The sequence below is a fragment of the Ranitomeya variabilis genome, chromosome 5 (assembly GCF_051348905.1).
Source record: "Ranitomeya variabilis isolate aRanVar5 chromosome 5, aRanVar5.hap1, whole genome shotgun sequence".
Lineage (NCBI taxonomy): Eukaryota > Metazoa > Chordata > Amphibia > Anura > Dendrobatidae > Ranitomeya > Ranitomeya variabilis.
Genome location: NC_135236.1, coordinates 130,101,129 through 130,115,187, shown reverse-complemented (window position 1 = coordinate 130,115,187; position 14,059 = coordinate 130,101,129). Strand labels below are relative to the sequence as shown.

Below are 14,059 nucleotides of genomic sequence, written 5' to 3'. Positions count from 1 at the left end.
GTTTAAAAACAGGCAGCAACAGCTTTTTTTCACAGAAAGAATCAGCTGCGATCCCGTTCTGCCCTGTCTGTATACTCTTTCCTCCTCCCTGCCCAGGAGATGTGGTATGTTCAGACCATGGACTGGAGCAGCTCTGCATGATCAGACACGGCCATTACACAGTACACAGCAGGGACACATTTATAAGATTATCTCAGCACAGGAACATTTTATTTAAACACATCAAATTGTGTAACTTATTATTCCAATATCTAGTAATTAAAATGTACTTTGTTCATAGGAAAACCCCTTTAAGCTTAAAGGGGTTTTCAACCCCTTTCTCAAACTTTACGTATGGCCCCGGAATGGTATAAAAATAATAAATAGTATATAATCATCTCTGATCACCTGCCACTCCTACGACCCGTTGGCGGTGTCCCCTGCCTGTCCATCTACTTCTCCTTGTACAATTATCACATGACAATGGCAGCCAATTACAGCCTACTGATTGGCTGCAGCAGTCCCATGCTTACCAAACTGGAAGAGAAGAAGAAGAGACCATCTGAATGAAAAGTTGACGGGATTGGAAGGTGAATATATACTATTTCTTGTATTGTTACCGAACTTGGGCCATACGTAAAGTACACCACACCAATTTTGTAAAATTTTGGAAAATCTTTTTTTTTTTGCTGGTTTACACCAATAACTAGCGCAAACCAATTGAGCAGCCCATAATGTCTCTTAGTCCCAGAAAATCCTGTTGTAAATGTGTGGAAATACATGTCACTTGTATCGGGCTGTACACAAATATCGGTGACAGGACCAGCAAGTATGCGACCACTGAGCAGATCCTGTCTCTTACTCACTATCTGGAAGGGTCATCTTTTCCACAATGTTACTATAAGGCCCGTCAACTCCGGCTCCACTGGACTGAACGGCAAACTCGTACCTGGTGTATGGTTTCAATCCGTTGATCAGAATCTCTTCTTGAGCACTGTGAACAGACAGGGTGCAGGTTACCGATCTCCAGGGTCCGACGTGTACAGAGGACATAACAGGGGGCACATAAGCTGCTGCTTACCTGTGATGATAGCTGAACATAGACGCATTCTTAGCCCCCCAAGGTCCGCATCGTACAGTATATTTCACAATTTTGCTACTTATTAAGGGTTTCCTCCATCTCATCAGCATAGATGTAGAGCTGTTTGGCGTCACTTGAATATGGCTGGGAGGCAAGGGTGGGATCTTCTGGTCTATGAGATCTCCAGAATAAATGGGACATTTAGTTGAGATGCAAGTTCCATACTGATTACACTGAATTTAATTAACCAAAGAACACTGGAAAAAAAATACCCCAGCTACTAATACCAGGAGCAAAGACGAGTGTGATGTCTGACTAAGGAAGGTCTATGATCGCTCAGCCCTTGTCGTCTCTGATGAGGTGCCAGCCAGCCACCACATCCAAGCAGAGAAGGAATACAAAGGTGGATATGAAAAAAATGTCTTGTAAAATCCTGATTCTCACGCTTTTTTCTCTTTTGTGCTGCGTCCATCCACTGCAAAGATATTCACATTTGTCTTCTCTGTAGCTCACTCTATAAATCTTTGTTTGCCGACCAACTGGGTGTTTCTTCATAGTCGTCTCTGGGTGTGTGAGCTTTCAACCTTCCCTCCCAGACTCTGCCATTCGGTAATGTCTCAGTAGAGTCTGAGACTCGAAGTGTCCGAGATGGCTAAATAAGCTGCTGAGCTGTGATTGACAGCATCTGGGAGGGAGGGATTCAAGTGCACTGTCTACAAAAGAAATGCCCAATTGGACTGCAAAGCAGAGATTTCACATAGTGCGCTCCAAAAAGCAACAAATGTGAATATCCCTGCAATGAAGAAATGCACCACAAAATGGAAAAAAAGCGACAAAATCAGGCGAACTCACTGATTTTTACAAGGTATTTAACTCATTTTTTGAGCAGACCCTCTTTAAAAAATTCTCACTCAAGCCGTAAAATGAGAGCTATCGGTTTGACGATCCTTACCTGGTGGTGCCGACAGAATCTGTCTGGTTCTTCCCTCCCACATGGCTGTCTGAACCTCCTGCTTCTTATTGTATGTCACTAGTTTGACTTGGTATAGCTGTCCAGGTACTGATAGGAAAATAGGAGCAAAAGACACTTATAAAACATAGGAAACTTCTTGTGGGATACACTATAACATTATGGCTGGTTGGGCTGCATCCTCTGGGCCTGTGCTGTTCCCAAAATTGAAAAGACTGAGATGCCTTCAACTTTTCTCCCACACAACCATGCTCATGAACAACAGTGGAAGGGATGCAGTTTTAGATACTTTCCCAAAGGGGCCAAGAGAATTGTTGTGTAGGGGTCCACCGTGAAGGAGCCAGAAATTGGACCCCCACTGATCGATGCTATATATCAGCGATATACTGTCACTTACTATAGTAGGAGAAACCATTTATCAAAGGTGAGCCATGGTGCATACAGTGTATGAGAATGTAGTATTCTAGATTACCAGAGAGCAGGAGACATGATGGTAAATTCTAGATTACCAGAGAGCAGGAGACATGATGGTAAATTCTAGATTACCAGACAGTAGGAGACATGATGGTAAAGTCTAGATTACCAGACAGTAGGAAACATGATGGTAAATTCTAGATTACCAGACAGTAGGAGACATGATGGTAAATTCTAGATTACCAGACAGTAGGAGACATGATGGTAAATCCTAGACTACCAGACAGTAGGAAACATGAAGGTAAATTCTAGATTACCAGACAGTAGGAAATGTGATGGTAAATTCTAGATTACCAGACAGTAGGAGACATGATGGTAAATTCTACATTACCAGACAGTAGGAGACATGATGGTAAATCCTAGATTACCAGACAGTAGGAGACATGATGGTAAATTCTACATTACCAGACAGTAGGAGACATGATGGTAAATTCTAGATTACCAGACAGTAGGAGACATGATGGTAAAGTCTAGATTACCAGACAGTAGGAAACATGATGGTAAATTCTAGATTACCGGACAGTAGGAGACATGATGGTAAGTTCTAGATTACCAGACAGTAGGAGACATGATGGTAAAGTCTAGATTACCAGACAGTAGGAAACATGATGGTAAATTCTAGATTACCAGACAGTAGGAAATGTGATGGTAAATTCTAGATTACCAGACAGTAGGAGACATGATGGTAAAGTCTAGATTACCAGACAGTAGGAGACATGATGGTAAATTCTAGATTACCAGACAGTAGGAGACATGATGGTAAAGTCTAGATTACCAGACAGTAGGAAACATGATGGTAAATTCTAGATTACCAGACAGTAGGAGACATGATGGTAAATTCTACATTACCAGACAGTAGGAAACATGATGGTAAATCCTAGATTACCAGACAGTAGGAGACATGATGGTAAATTCTAGATTACCAGACAGTAGGAGACATGATGGTAAAGTCTAGATTACCAGACAGTAGGAAACATGATGGTAAATTCTAGATTACCAGACAGTAGGAAATGTGATGGTAAATTCTAGATTACCAGACAGTAGGAGACATGATGGTAAAGTCTAGATTACCAGACAGTAGGAGACATGATGGTAAATTCTAGATTACCAGACAGTAGGAGACATGATGGTAAAGTCTAGATTACCAGACAGTAGGAAACATGATGGTAAATTCTAGATTACCAGACAGTAGGAGACATGATGGTAAATTCTACATTACCAGACAGTAGGAAACATGATGGTAAATCCTAGATTACCAGACAGTAGGAGACATGATGGTAAATTCTAGATTACCAGACAGTAGGAGACATGATGGTAAATTCTAGATTACCAGACAGTAGGAGACATGATGGTAAGTTCTAGATTACCAGACAGTAGGAGACATGATGGTAAATCCTAGATTACCAGACAGTAGGAAACATGATGGTAAATTCTAGATTACCAGACAGTAGGAGACATGATGGTAAATTCTAGATTACCAGACAGTAGGAGACATGATGGTAAATTCTAGATTACCAGACAGTAGGAAACATGATGGTAAATTCTAGATTACCAGACAGTAGGAGACATGATGGTAAATTCTACATTACCAGACAGTAGGAGACATGATCGTAAATTCTAGATTACTGAATGTATTATGCTAGATTTACACGTCAATTGTGGACATTAAATGACTGGTAATCAGCTACACTGAAGCTAATAGGCAGTCATTTAATGGCGTGTTTAAATGGCCGACCACACACCTACATGAACACAGCGATTGCGAATATGATCTTTCTGTGCACAGAGAATATCTTTGTTCTCGGCAGCACATAACCTGTTCACACAAGACTATGTGCTGCCAAGAATGATGATTTTTCAGCTAGCCAAAAATCATCGCATTGGACGAATGAGCATTTTTCTCATTCGCTGGGTTATTGTTGGGCTGTTTACCCTGCATGACTCAGGAATGAGTGTTTCTAGGAATTAGCGGCCCATCCAGAAGCAGCATAAGACACTGCCCATTGATCTGCGGCAGGGAACTTACTTAAATGAGTTAAGTCATATTGTTTCCTTTTCTTCTTCAGTTTAATCGGCCCCACGTCCCAGTCATCCTGTCCTTGCCGCGGGCAGGAGATGCTATGGTTCAATAAAGGGCACACCATGCGGTAATACAGCCGGTATCCCGTGACTTGGAAATCAGAGTAGGGCAGCTGCCAGGTCACAAGCAGGGAGTCTGTGTGGGCAATGACTTGTAGCTGGATTGGGGCCTGGTCCACTGTAGAGGAAATGAAGAAAGAAATAAACTAAGAAAGAGGCCGATGATACCATACAAAGCACAATAAATGGACGCAAACATCTAAGGCACAATACAAATCAGTTCTTCATGCCATAAAGTTACGCACCGTATGTCTGATTCACTCTGTCTAAAGTGCGGTGCAGCACCCAGTTTGAGGGCACTCCATATCCAGCCGTGGTGGCGGCAGAGATCCGGACTTTATATACAGTATTAGGCTGCAATGAGGATAACATGATCTGGGTCTCATTTCCACCAACTTCCAGCACGCTCACCACACCTGAAATGTCAGAAAAACAATGAAATGTAGAAACCCAGCCATGTATGAGACATCATAGACACCACTCACAAAGCCCCGCAGCTTGGACCTCCTCCTATTTCCTAAACTCTACAGCTCGGAATGGACATCAGTAGAAACCTGGCACATTAAAATAATAGATCACATTAATAAAAAGCTTTTTTTTGGATGTTTTGTCAGAGATTTTACAGTAACTGAAGTTTTGGAGCAATGCCAAGAGTTGTGGGTGAGTCTATAAACTGCTGAGCCAGGCACTGCGGACACCATCATGGTCCAACCTCACAGATTCCACCACAGGCATTTATAACAAAGCCCGAGGATGATTTCTGGCTGTATCAATATCTTCAATCCATGTTGTATTTTCCCATGTACCTTTCCAAGATCCCCTTAATTAATTAATTCTCCTCTTCCCTAATAATTTTGTGAACCCCCAGCTTGGGTCACAGGGTATTCACCCCAAGCAGTTCAGTATACTTTTCTTTTCTCATCTACACACGTGGTCAAAATTGTTGGTACCCCTCGTTTAATGACAGAAAAGCCCACAATGGTCACAGAAATAACTTGAATCTGACAAAAGTAATAATAAATAAAAGATGTATGAAAATGAACAAATGAAAGTCAGACATTGTTTTTTAACCATGCTTCCACAGAATTTTTAAAAAACGAAAACTCATGAAATAGGCCAGGACAGAAATGATGGTACCCTTAACTTAATATTTTGTTGCACAACCTTTTGAGGCAATCACTACAATCAAAAGATTCCTGTAACTGTCAATGAGACTTCTGCTCCTCTCCACAGGTATTTTGGCCCACTCCTCAAGAGCAAACTGCTCCAGTTGTCTCGTGTTTGACGGTTGCCTTTTCCAGGCGGCACGTTTCAGCTCTTTCCAAAGATGCTCAATAGGATTTAGGTCAGGGCTCATAGAAGGCCTCTTCAGAATACTCCAATGTTTTCCTCTTAGCCATTCTTGGGTGTTTTTAGCTGGGTGTTTTGGGTCATTATCCTGTTGCAAGACCCATGAACTGCGACTGAGACCAAGCTTTCTGAAACTGGGCAGCACATTTCTCTCTAGAATCCCTTGATAGTCTTGAAATTTCATTGTACCCTGCACAGATTCTAGACACCATGTGCCAGATGCAGCAAAGCAGCCCCAGAACATGACAGAGCCTCCTCCATGTTTCACAGTAGTGACAGTGTTCTTTTCTTGATATGCTTAATTTTTCCATCTGTGAACATAGAGCCGATATGCCTCACCAAAAAGTTCAATTTTTGTCTCATCTCTTCATAGGACATTCTCCGAGAAGCTTTGTGGCTTGTCAACATGTAGTTTGGCAAATTCCAGTCTGGCTTTTTTATGATTTATTTTTTCAACAATGGTGTCCTCCTTGGTTGTCTCCCATGAAGTCCACTTTGGCTCATACAATGACAGATGGTGCGATCTGACACTGATGTTCCTTGAGCTTGAAGTTCACCTTTAATCTGTTTAGAAGTTTTTCTAGGCTCTTTCGTTACCATTTGTATTATCCATCTCTTTGATTTGTCATCAATTTTCCTCCCGCGGCCACGTCCATGAAGGTTGGCTACAGTCCCATGGATCTTATATTTCTGAATAATATGTGCAACTGTAGTCACAGGAACATCAAGCTGCTTGGAGATGGTCTTATAACTTTTACCTTTAACATGTGTGTCTATAATTTTCTTTCTAATCTCCTGAGACAACTCTTTCCTTCGGTTCCTCTGGTCCATGTTGATGTGATACGCACCATGTCACCAAACAGCACAGTGAGTATCTGTAGCCCTATATACAGGCCCACTCACTGACTCCAAGATTGTAGACACCTGTGATGCTAGTTAGTGGACACACTGTGATGTAACATGTCCCTTTTGTCACATTATTTTCAAGGGTACCATCATTTCTGTCCAGGCCTATTTCATGAGTTTTATTTTATTTTTAATTCTGTGGAATCATGGTTGAAAAGCAATGTCAGACTTTCATTTGTTCATTTTCATAGATCTTTTATTTATTATTACTTTTGTCAGATTCAAGTTATTTCTGTGACCATTGTGGGCTTTTCTGTCATTAAACGAGGGGTACCAACAATTTTGACCACGTGTGTATCTCTGCCTTCCTCTTCCTTGATTATCAGGAACTTTACAGGAGCCAGAGAAATGAAGAGATAGATGGGAAATAAGTAGGTGGGAAGGTGCACAGAATTGTGCCTGTGCATGGTTTGAACAGTCATTTTGTGCTGACAGACTTATTTTAATGCTTTTGATCAATCTATATGGCTATGCCAAAACCATTCCTATTGTGTTTTTAACTTGACCAAACATAAAGAGGCAGATTCATCAACACTTTTAAGCCAGAAAATAGCGTAAAAGCTTTTAAAACATGCAAGCAGAAAATGTTTTTCATGGCAGTTTGAATAAGTTCCACCCAAATAGGAGGAGATGGGAAGGAACAGGGGCAGGGGTGCGGCAACTACTGCCCGTGAAATTAATCAAATTTGGTGCTTTTTGTACACCAAAAATGTTATTCCAGTCCTTTACTGGTGTTTCTGGCACAACACTCATAAGAGACAGCGGATTAATTCTGTTTCATTATCACCTAGGTTCATATAATTTAACAGTATCTTATGACACATGTAAGTTAGGAAACACACCATCTTTCTGGGTGCAATATTCAATGCGATACTTTGTGATTTGGCCATTGCGCATCTCGAGCAGTAGGGGGAGCCACTTGACATGGAGATTCTCTGGATCATGGCTACTCAGGGCCAGCATGGGAGCAGCTCCAGGAACTGTAAGGATAAACATAGAATCATGTGATTTAGAAAAAAATATTAATGACCCCTATTAAATTAGTAATTTATGGTTTATTTGCACTTGCCGTTATGCAAAGTGTTTTCTTGAATTTACAGTCTCGTGGAAATAAAACTCAGTCATTGTAAAATGAAGAATTGTACGACTCCCTAATGCAACTTTTTGTTTCAGGTTTATTGTCAGTGAATGAGAACCCCCCCAAGGCTGAATCCCACCCATATCTAGTCCTGCGCAGAGCTGAGATATAATTGTATCCAGACTCCGGGTGATGATGAACTTTGCACTGAAAAGCTGATTTACCAACAATATATCAATCTATCCCAGCAGAGAAGAAATTGTGCATTTTCTACTTAGCATTGCGTCCATTTCTCAGCTCAGAGTGGGGCGAGAATTAGACATTTTCAGCTACTGGAAGCGAGGAAGAACGTCTCCATTCAGTGACAGCAAACACCGAAATAAAAAAGGTGAAAAAATTAAATACAGAGGGTACAATTCTTTATTACGGTACATTTGGGCCTTTAGTGTTTCCTTTTTGGTGGGGGGTTTTTGCTTATTTTTCATTTTAGCCTTGCTTGTTTTTTTGTTTTGTTTTTTATGCTCACAATTGTTGAAGGTGTTTGGAGGTTTCCTGGTATTTTTTGGCTGATTCACCAATTGTAACTCTTCCTACATTGAAGAAACAGATTTTGCAATATTTTAGAAGAACATGCATTTTTTCTGCAAATAAATTTTGCCGTTTGCTTTTTGTGCAAAATTCATGAACCATGTGTGCTATTTTTAATTTAAAAAAAATCAACAAACACCAAAAGACCAAAAAGAAAAGTGACGCAAAAACCTCACAAATGATACATTTGGCCCAAAGTACATCAGAAAGGTTTATACATTTGTATTATACAGTGATGAGTGGGTTCTCCAAACTGACTGTTAAAGTGTCCTGCACACTAATGTAATATAGCTCGGCACAACTTTCGAGAGGAATGAAGCCGTAATATGGCACAAATAGGCTTCTGTGCAGCCCTATTCTGGACCACTCATTTCATGAGGAGGCATGCAGAATTTTCAACATGTTGGATTCTAATATTAGTCCAACAGAAATCATTATAACTTGCCTCATCAGATGCCACATTTAAAGAGGCCTTCTCCAGTAGAGCATGACCACCATATAGAGCATGGTGCATCAGCCCACAAAGTGTCTATGGCTAGCAGAGTCGCACTGGGGTGGCAAGGACCCACCAGTAACAAACTCCAGGTCCCCACTCTTCAGCTACATGCAAATGTGACATTATCCTCAATCACAAATGTATATAACAATGAACTGGGTAGATTGGTAAATTAATAAGATGCTGCCTCTGTCTGTACATAGTGATTCAGGTATGTAGTGCCAAGTACTGCTCATATAAGAGGGTTGTGGCCTACTTTTGCAGAGGGGCCCACTGGAGGATTCTCCTGTTCGCCAGTCCAAGCCTGATGGCTAGTAAAGTATGTCCCTCTATACAGCTTCCTGCACATACAGGTGCTTCTCACAAAATTAGAATATCATTAAAAAAGTTAATTTATTTCAGTTCTTTAACACAAAAAATTAAACTCATATTATATAGAGTCATTACAGTATACGGAAGTGTATTAGTGGCATGTCAATGTACTCTTCGAGACCCCCAAGCTCTTTCAGGCTAATTTGCATGCGGCTTTAAAGCTGGATTTCTCAGCACTGGCGCATCAGATTACTACAAGACAGGTATCATTTTTATTGTACGAGGACCTGTACAGCCATACCACTAGTCCAGTAGTAAAATTGTCCCGACAGTTAAATGTGTATCCAGGATAACTGATAGATCATGAATTCCTCTTCACTACTCCCGTCTGTGTTTGTACTCATTCATTGGTCAGGCTTCACCAAAGTGGACAATAAAATGTTTTACAAACATCATACAGCAGTCAGATACAATAGTACGTTTGTGACGGATGCTCCATCCTGTCAGTTCTGATCAATAAATGTCTCCATACCATCATCCAACGTCTGCACTGCCATAGGCTCTGAAGCACGACTGGCTCCTTGTTGGGAATATGCCACAACGTAGAAGGTGTAGCCGGTCCCAGGCTCCAGGTATCTCACGGTGAAGTCTGTGGTGTTGCTATTAACTGCAAACTGATATTCTTCATTATTGGAACCTGAAAGGTATGAACAGGAGGTTTTATGGTGCTAGGCAAGCTCCTGTCTGCATTATGTGGAACACACGGAGGGCTACAATGCAAAACATACGTACCATCCGTCTTGGTGTAATGAAGAGAGAAGCCCACAACCCTTTCCCAGTTGCTCTCTGGTTTATCCCATGCCACAGATATTGTCTTGCTGGTTACAGCCTGGGATTTCAAGGCTTGTGGTGGACCAGGCAAGCCTTCCTGGACTGTAACATGGAGCTTTGCCACAGCGCAGATGCTTCCCATAATATTCTCTGCCACACACTGGTAATAGCCAGTATCCTCCAGAGCGACCTGAGTGATGACCAAGCTGCCCCTTGGCTGTATCCTGACTCTGCCGTTGGAGAAAAGCGCCTCTCCATTTTTTAACCAAGAGATGGCTGGTTCTGGATCACCTTCAGCTCTACACACAAAGCGGGCCGTCCCTGCTCGAGCCCGTGTGATGGTCTCTGGGGGTTGAGTTATAACTGGAGGCACTAAAAAATAACACATAAATAAAAGAGAAAAAAATATTTTAGGACAAACCTATAAATTAATTCAAAGGAGTTTTCCACCACTTTTTTTTATGGTCGCAAGATGGAAGGGAAAGTTATAAAGATGCGAGTGACTGATGAACAGGATGTCATCACTTCTTCTGGGATGATGCTCTGCCTATCAGTCACCTGACAGTTAAATGGTGGCTTAATTAGTTAATTAATTAGTTTAGATGACTGTATTATTATGATGTCATAATTTCCAGTCCCATCTCAGAAGACGCAACGGGAGTGGAGCACCAGTGGTCCAGAGGGGTACACAGAGTCTCTGGACACCTTGGAAAAGTAGTGGAAAATCCTTTTAAGATTAATGTGAGGAACCATATTTATTCCACTCTAAATTCCAATCCACTAATTCATAATTTGATTACTTTTTAAGCCACTTTTTTTGGCTTTCTTTTTGTTCTGGCTGATTTTGCATTAAATTCCTCAATATTGGTTCACAGTGTTTATTGAATTAGAGCACATTCAAAGATGATAGTTTTTTTGGTTTTGTTTTTTTTTTTTACACATTTTTAGAGTAAAAAGTCGCAAAATCATTTCAATTGGCTTTAAAATGCTGCACATTATTTCTCAACTCGGCAGAAAAGTTTAGCCAGATTTTGTACTCCAGTGGGGTACTGGAGTACAATCATGCAAAAATTTTGCAACAGGTTGATAAAGATAAATTAGGCTATAACACATATGTAAAAAGAAAACTATGCCCGTAGTGAAGAAAAAACACAGATGAAAGGAAAGGTGTGACAGAGAATAGATGGAAAATAGGGATTTTTGTGTACTCACCGTAAAATCCTTTTCTCCGAGCCACTCATTGGGGGACACAGGACCATGGGTGTTATGCTGCTGTCACTAGGAGGCTGACACTAAGTTGAGACAAAAAAGGTTAGCTCCTCCCCTGCAGTATACACCCTTATGCTGGCTTCCAGAGACCCAGTTCAGTGCAAAAGCAGTAGGAGATTAATATCAATATAATACATAACATTAGAGTATAACATGTCAGAAAAAGTCAAGAACCAAAAAGGTAACGAGCCGTAAGGCTAACAGGGTGGGTGCTGTGTCCCCCAATGAGTGGCTCGGAGAAAAGGATTTTACGGTGAGTACACAAAAATCCCTATTTCTCCTTCGCCACACTGGGGGACACAGGACCATGGGACATCCCAAAGCAGTCCCTGGGTGGGTAACAATACAACCAAATAACTCTGTGTACCATCTGACTTATAAATGCACAACGGCCGCCTGCAGAATACGTCTGCCAAGGGCCGCATCCGCGGAAGAACGAGTGTGGACGTTGTAGTGCTTTGAGAAAGTATGCAGGCTAGACCATGTTGCGGCCTTGCAAACCTGCTCCGCCGACGCCTGGTGCCGAATGGCCCAGGAAGCACCAACTGACCGAGTAGAGTGAGCTCTAACCCCCACCGGGATGGGTCTGCCCCTGACTCGATAAGCTTCTTGGATAGCCGATCGGATCCATCTGGCTATCGTAGCCTTAGACGCGGCTGAACCCTTCCTATGACCCACATGGAGGATAAAGAGGGAATCCGATTTACGGAAAGAGGCAGTCCTAGAGACGTACCTCTTGAGAGCCCGTACCACGTCCAAAGTGTGAAGGGCCTTTTCGACCCTATGTTTTGGCTGTGGACAAAAAGAGGGAAGAATAATATCTTCATGGAGGTGAAAAGATGACACCACCTTAGGGAGAAAAGCGGGAGATGGGCGTAAGACTACTTTGTCCTGGTGGAAGGAAAGGAAGGGCGCCCGGCAGGAAAGTGCGGCCAACTCCGAGACCCGCCTGATAGACGTTATTGCTACAAGGAAGGCCACCTTCTAAGAGAGAATAGATAGTGGGACGTCTTGCAGAGGTTCAAACGGAGGTTCCTGAAGGACGCTCAGGACCAAATTGAGATCCCAGGTCTCTAGTGGCATTCTGTAGGGGGGAACCACGTGGGAGACCCCTTGAATGAAGGTCCTGACTTGTGAGTTAGTAGCAATCTTACGCTGGAACAACACCGACAGCGCTGAAATCTGGCCCTTGAGGGAACTGAGGGCCAGGCCGGAATCCAAGCCGGACTGGAGAAATTCCAGAATGAAGGGAATGGAGAAAACGAGGGGGGGACGACCGCGGAGTCTGCACCAAGAGAAGAAGGATTTCCAGGTGCGGTGGTAGATGCGAGCGGAAGACGTCTTGCAAGCTCTGATCATGGTGGAAATGACCTGCTGGCAGAAACCTGCTTGAGTTAGGAACCAGGTTTCAACAGCCACGCCGTTAAACGTAGGGCCCCTGAGCTCTGATGGTAGATCGGTCCTTGGCGCAGTAGATCTGGGCGGTCTGGCAACCACCAGGGAACGTCGGATACGAGATGCACTAGTTCCGCATACCATGCGCGACGCGGCCAATCCGGGGCGATAAGGATCACCGGAATCCCCTCTATTTTGATTTTTCGGATCACCTTCGGTAACAGAGGAAGTGGAGGGAACACGTACGGGAATCGGAACCGGTGCCATGGGAATATCAGAGCATCCACACCAACGGCCCGGGGATCCCGAGAACGCACTATGAAGTTGGGGACTTTGGCGTTGAGCCTGGATGCCATCAAATCCACGTCTGGAGTCCCCCAGCGAAGGCAGATTTGATGAAAAACCTCTGGATGGAGCTCCCACTCTCCCGAGGTGAGACCCTGACGGCTGAGAAAGTCCGCCCCCCAGTTCTCGACACCCGGAATGTGTACCGCGGAAATGGTGGAGTGGTTGTTCTCGGCCCAACGGAGGATGTGTGTGACCTCCTGCATCGCTGCCCTGCTGCGAGTGCCCCCTTGAAGGTTTATGTACGCCACAGCTGTGACGTTGTCCGACTGTATTCAGACTGGGTGACCCGCAAGCAGAGGGTGAAAACGTCTCAGGGCAAACCTGATAGCACGGATCTCCAGAATGTTTATGGGAAGTTTCGACTCCCGCATCGCCCAACGCCCCTGGGCAGTGTGGTGGAGAAACACCGCTCCCCAACTGAGGAGACTGGCGTCGGTGGTCACCACCAGCCAATGGATCGGAAGAAAAGTCCTCCCCTGGAGGAGAGTTGACTCCAAAGTCCACCACGTGAGCGCCTGCCTGGTCTGCGGGGACAGAGGGCATGGTCGGTCGAGGGTAAAGGGACTCCTGTCCCAGTTGTCCAGTAGAGCTTGTTGTAAGGGACGGAGATGCAGTTGGGCGAAGGGAATCGCTTCCATTGAGGCCACCATCTTCCCCAGGATCTTCATGGCAAACTGAATGGACTGCGGGCAAGGGCGAGAAAGCGTCTGGGCTCCCTGTTGAAGCGCTTGGGCCTTGGACCGAGGAAGAAAGATCAGCCCCTTGGACGTGTCTATGATCATGCCTAGGAAAGAGATCCTTCGAGCTGGAACAGGGGAGGATTTGTCCAGGTTGATTAACCAG

At 43.4% G+C, this 14,059-nt stretch overlaps 1 protein-coding gene across 1 annotated transcript in view; it reads right to left on the bottom strand.

Moving 5' to 3' along the window:
- Positions 1-14,059, bottom strand: part of IGDCC4 (immunoglobulin superfamily DCC subclass member 4) — a 124,909-nt gene that overhangs the window by 23,129 nt on the left and 87,721 nt on the right. The window contains exons 7-14 of the mRNA XM_077263310.1: positions 10,166-10,576; positions 9,906-10,070; positions 7,742-7,879; positions 4,889-5,059; positions 4,531-4,761; positions 2,013-2,120; positions 1,061-1,241; positions 846-973 (exon numbers count right to left, since the gene is read on the bottom strand). Of these exons, the coding sequence (XP_077119425.1) occupies positions 846-973; positions 1,061-1,241; positions 2,013-2,120; positions 4,531-4,761; positions 4,889-5,059; positions 7,742-7,879; positions 9,906-10,070; positions 10,166-10,576 (1,533 nt within the window). The remainder of the gene's footprint in view (positions 1-845; positions 974-1,060; positions 1,242-2,012; positions 2,121-4,530; positions 4,762-4,888; positions 5,060-7,741; positions 7,880-9,905; positions 10,071-10,165; positions 10,577-14,059) is intronic.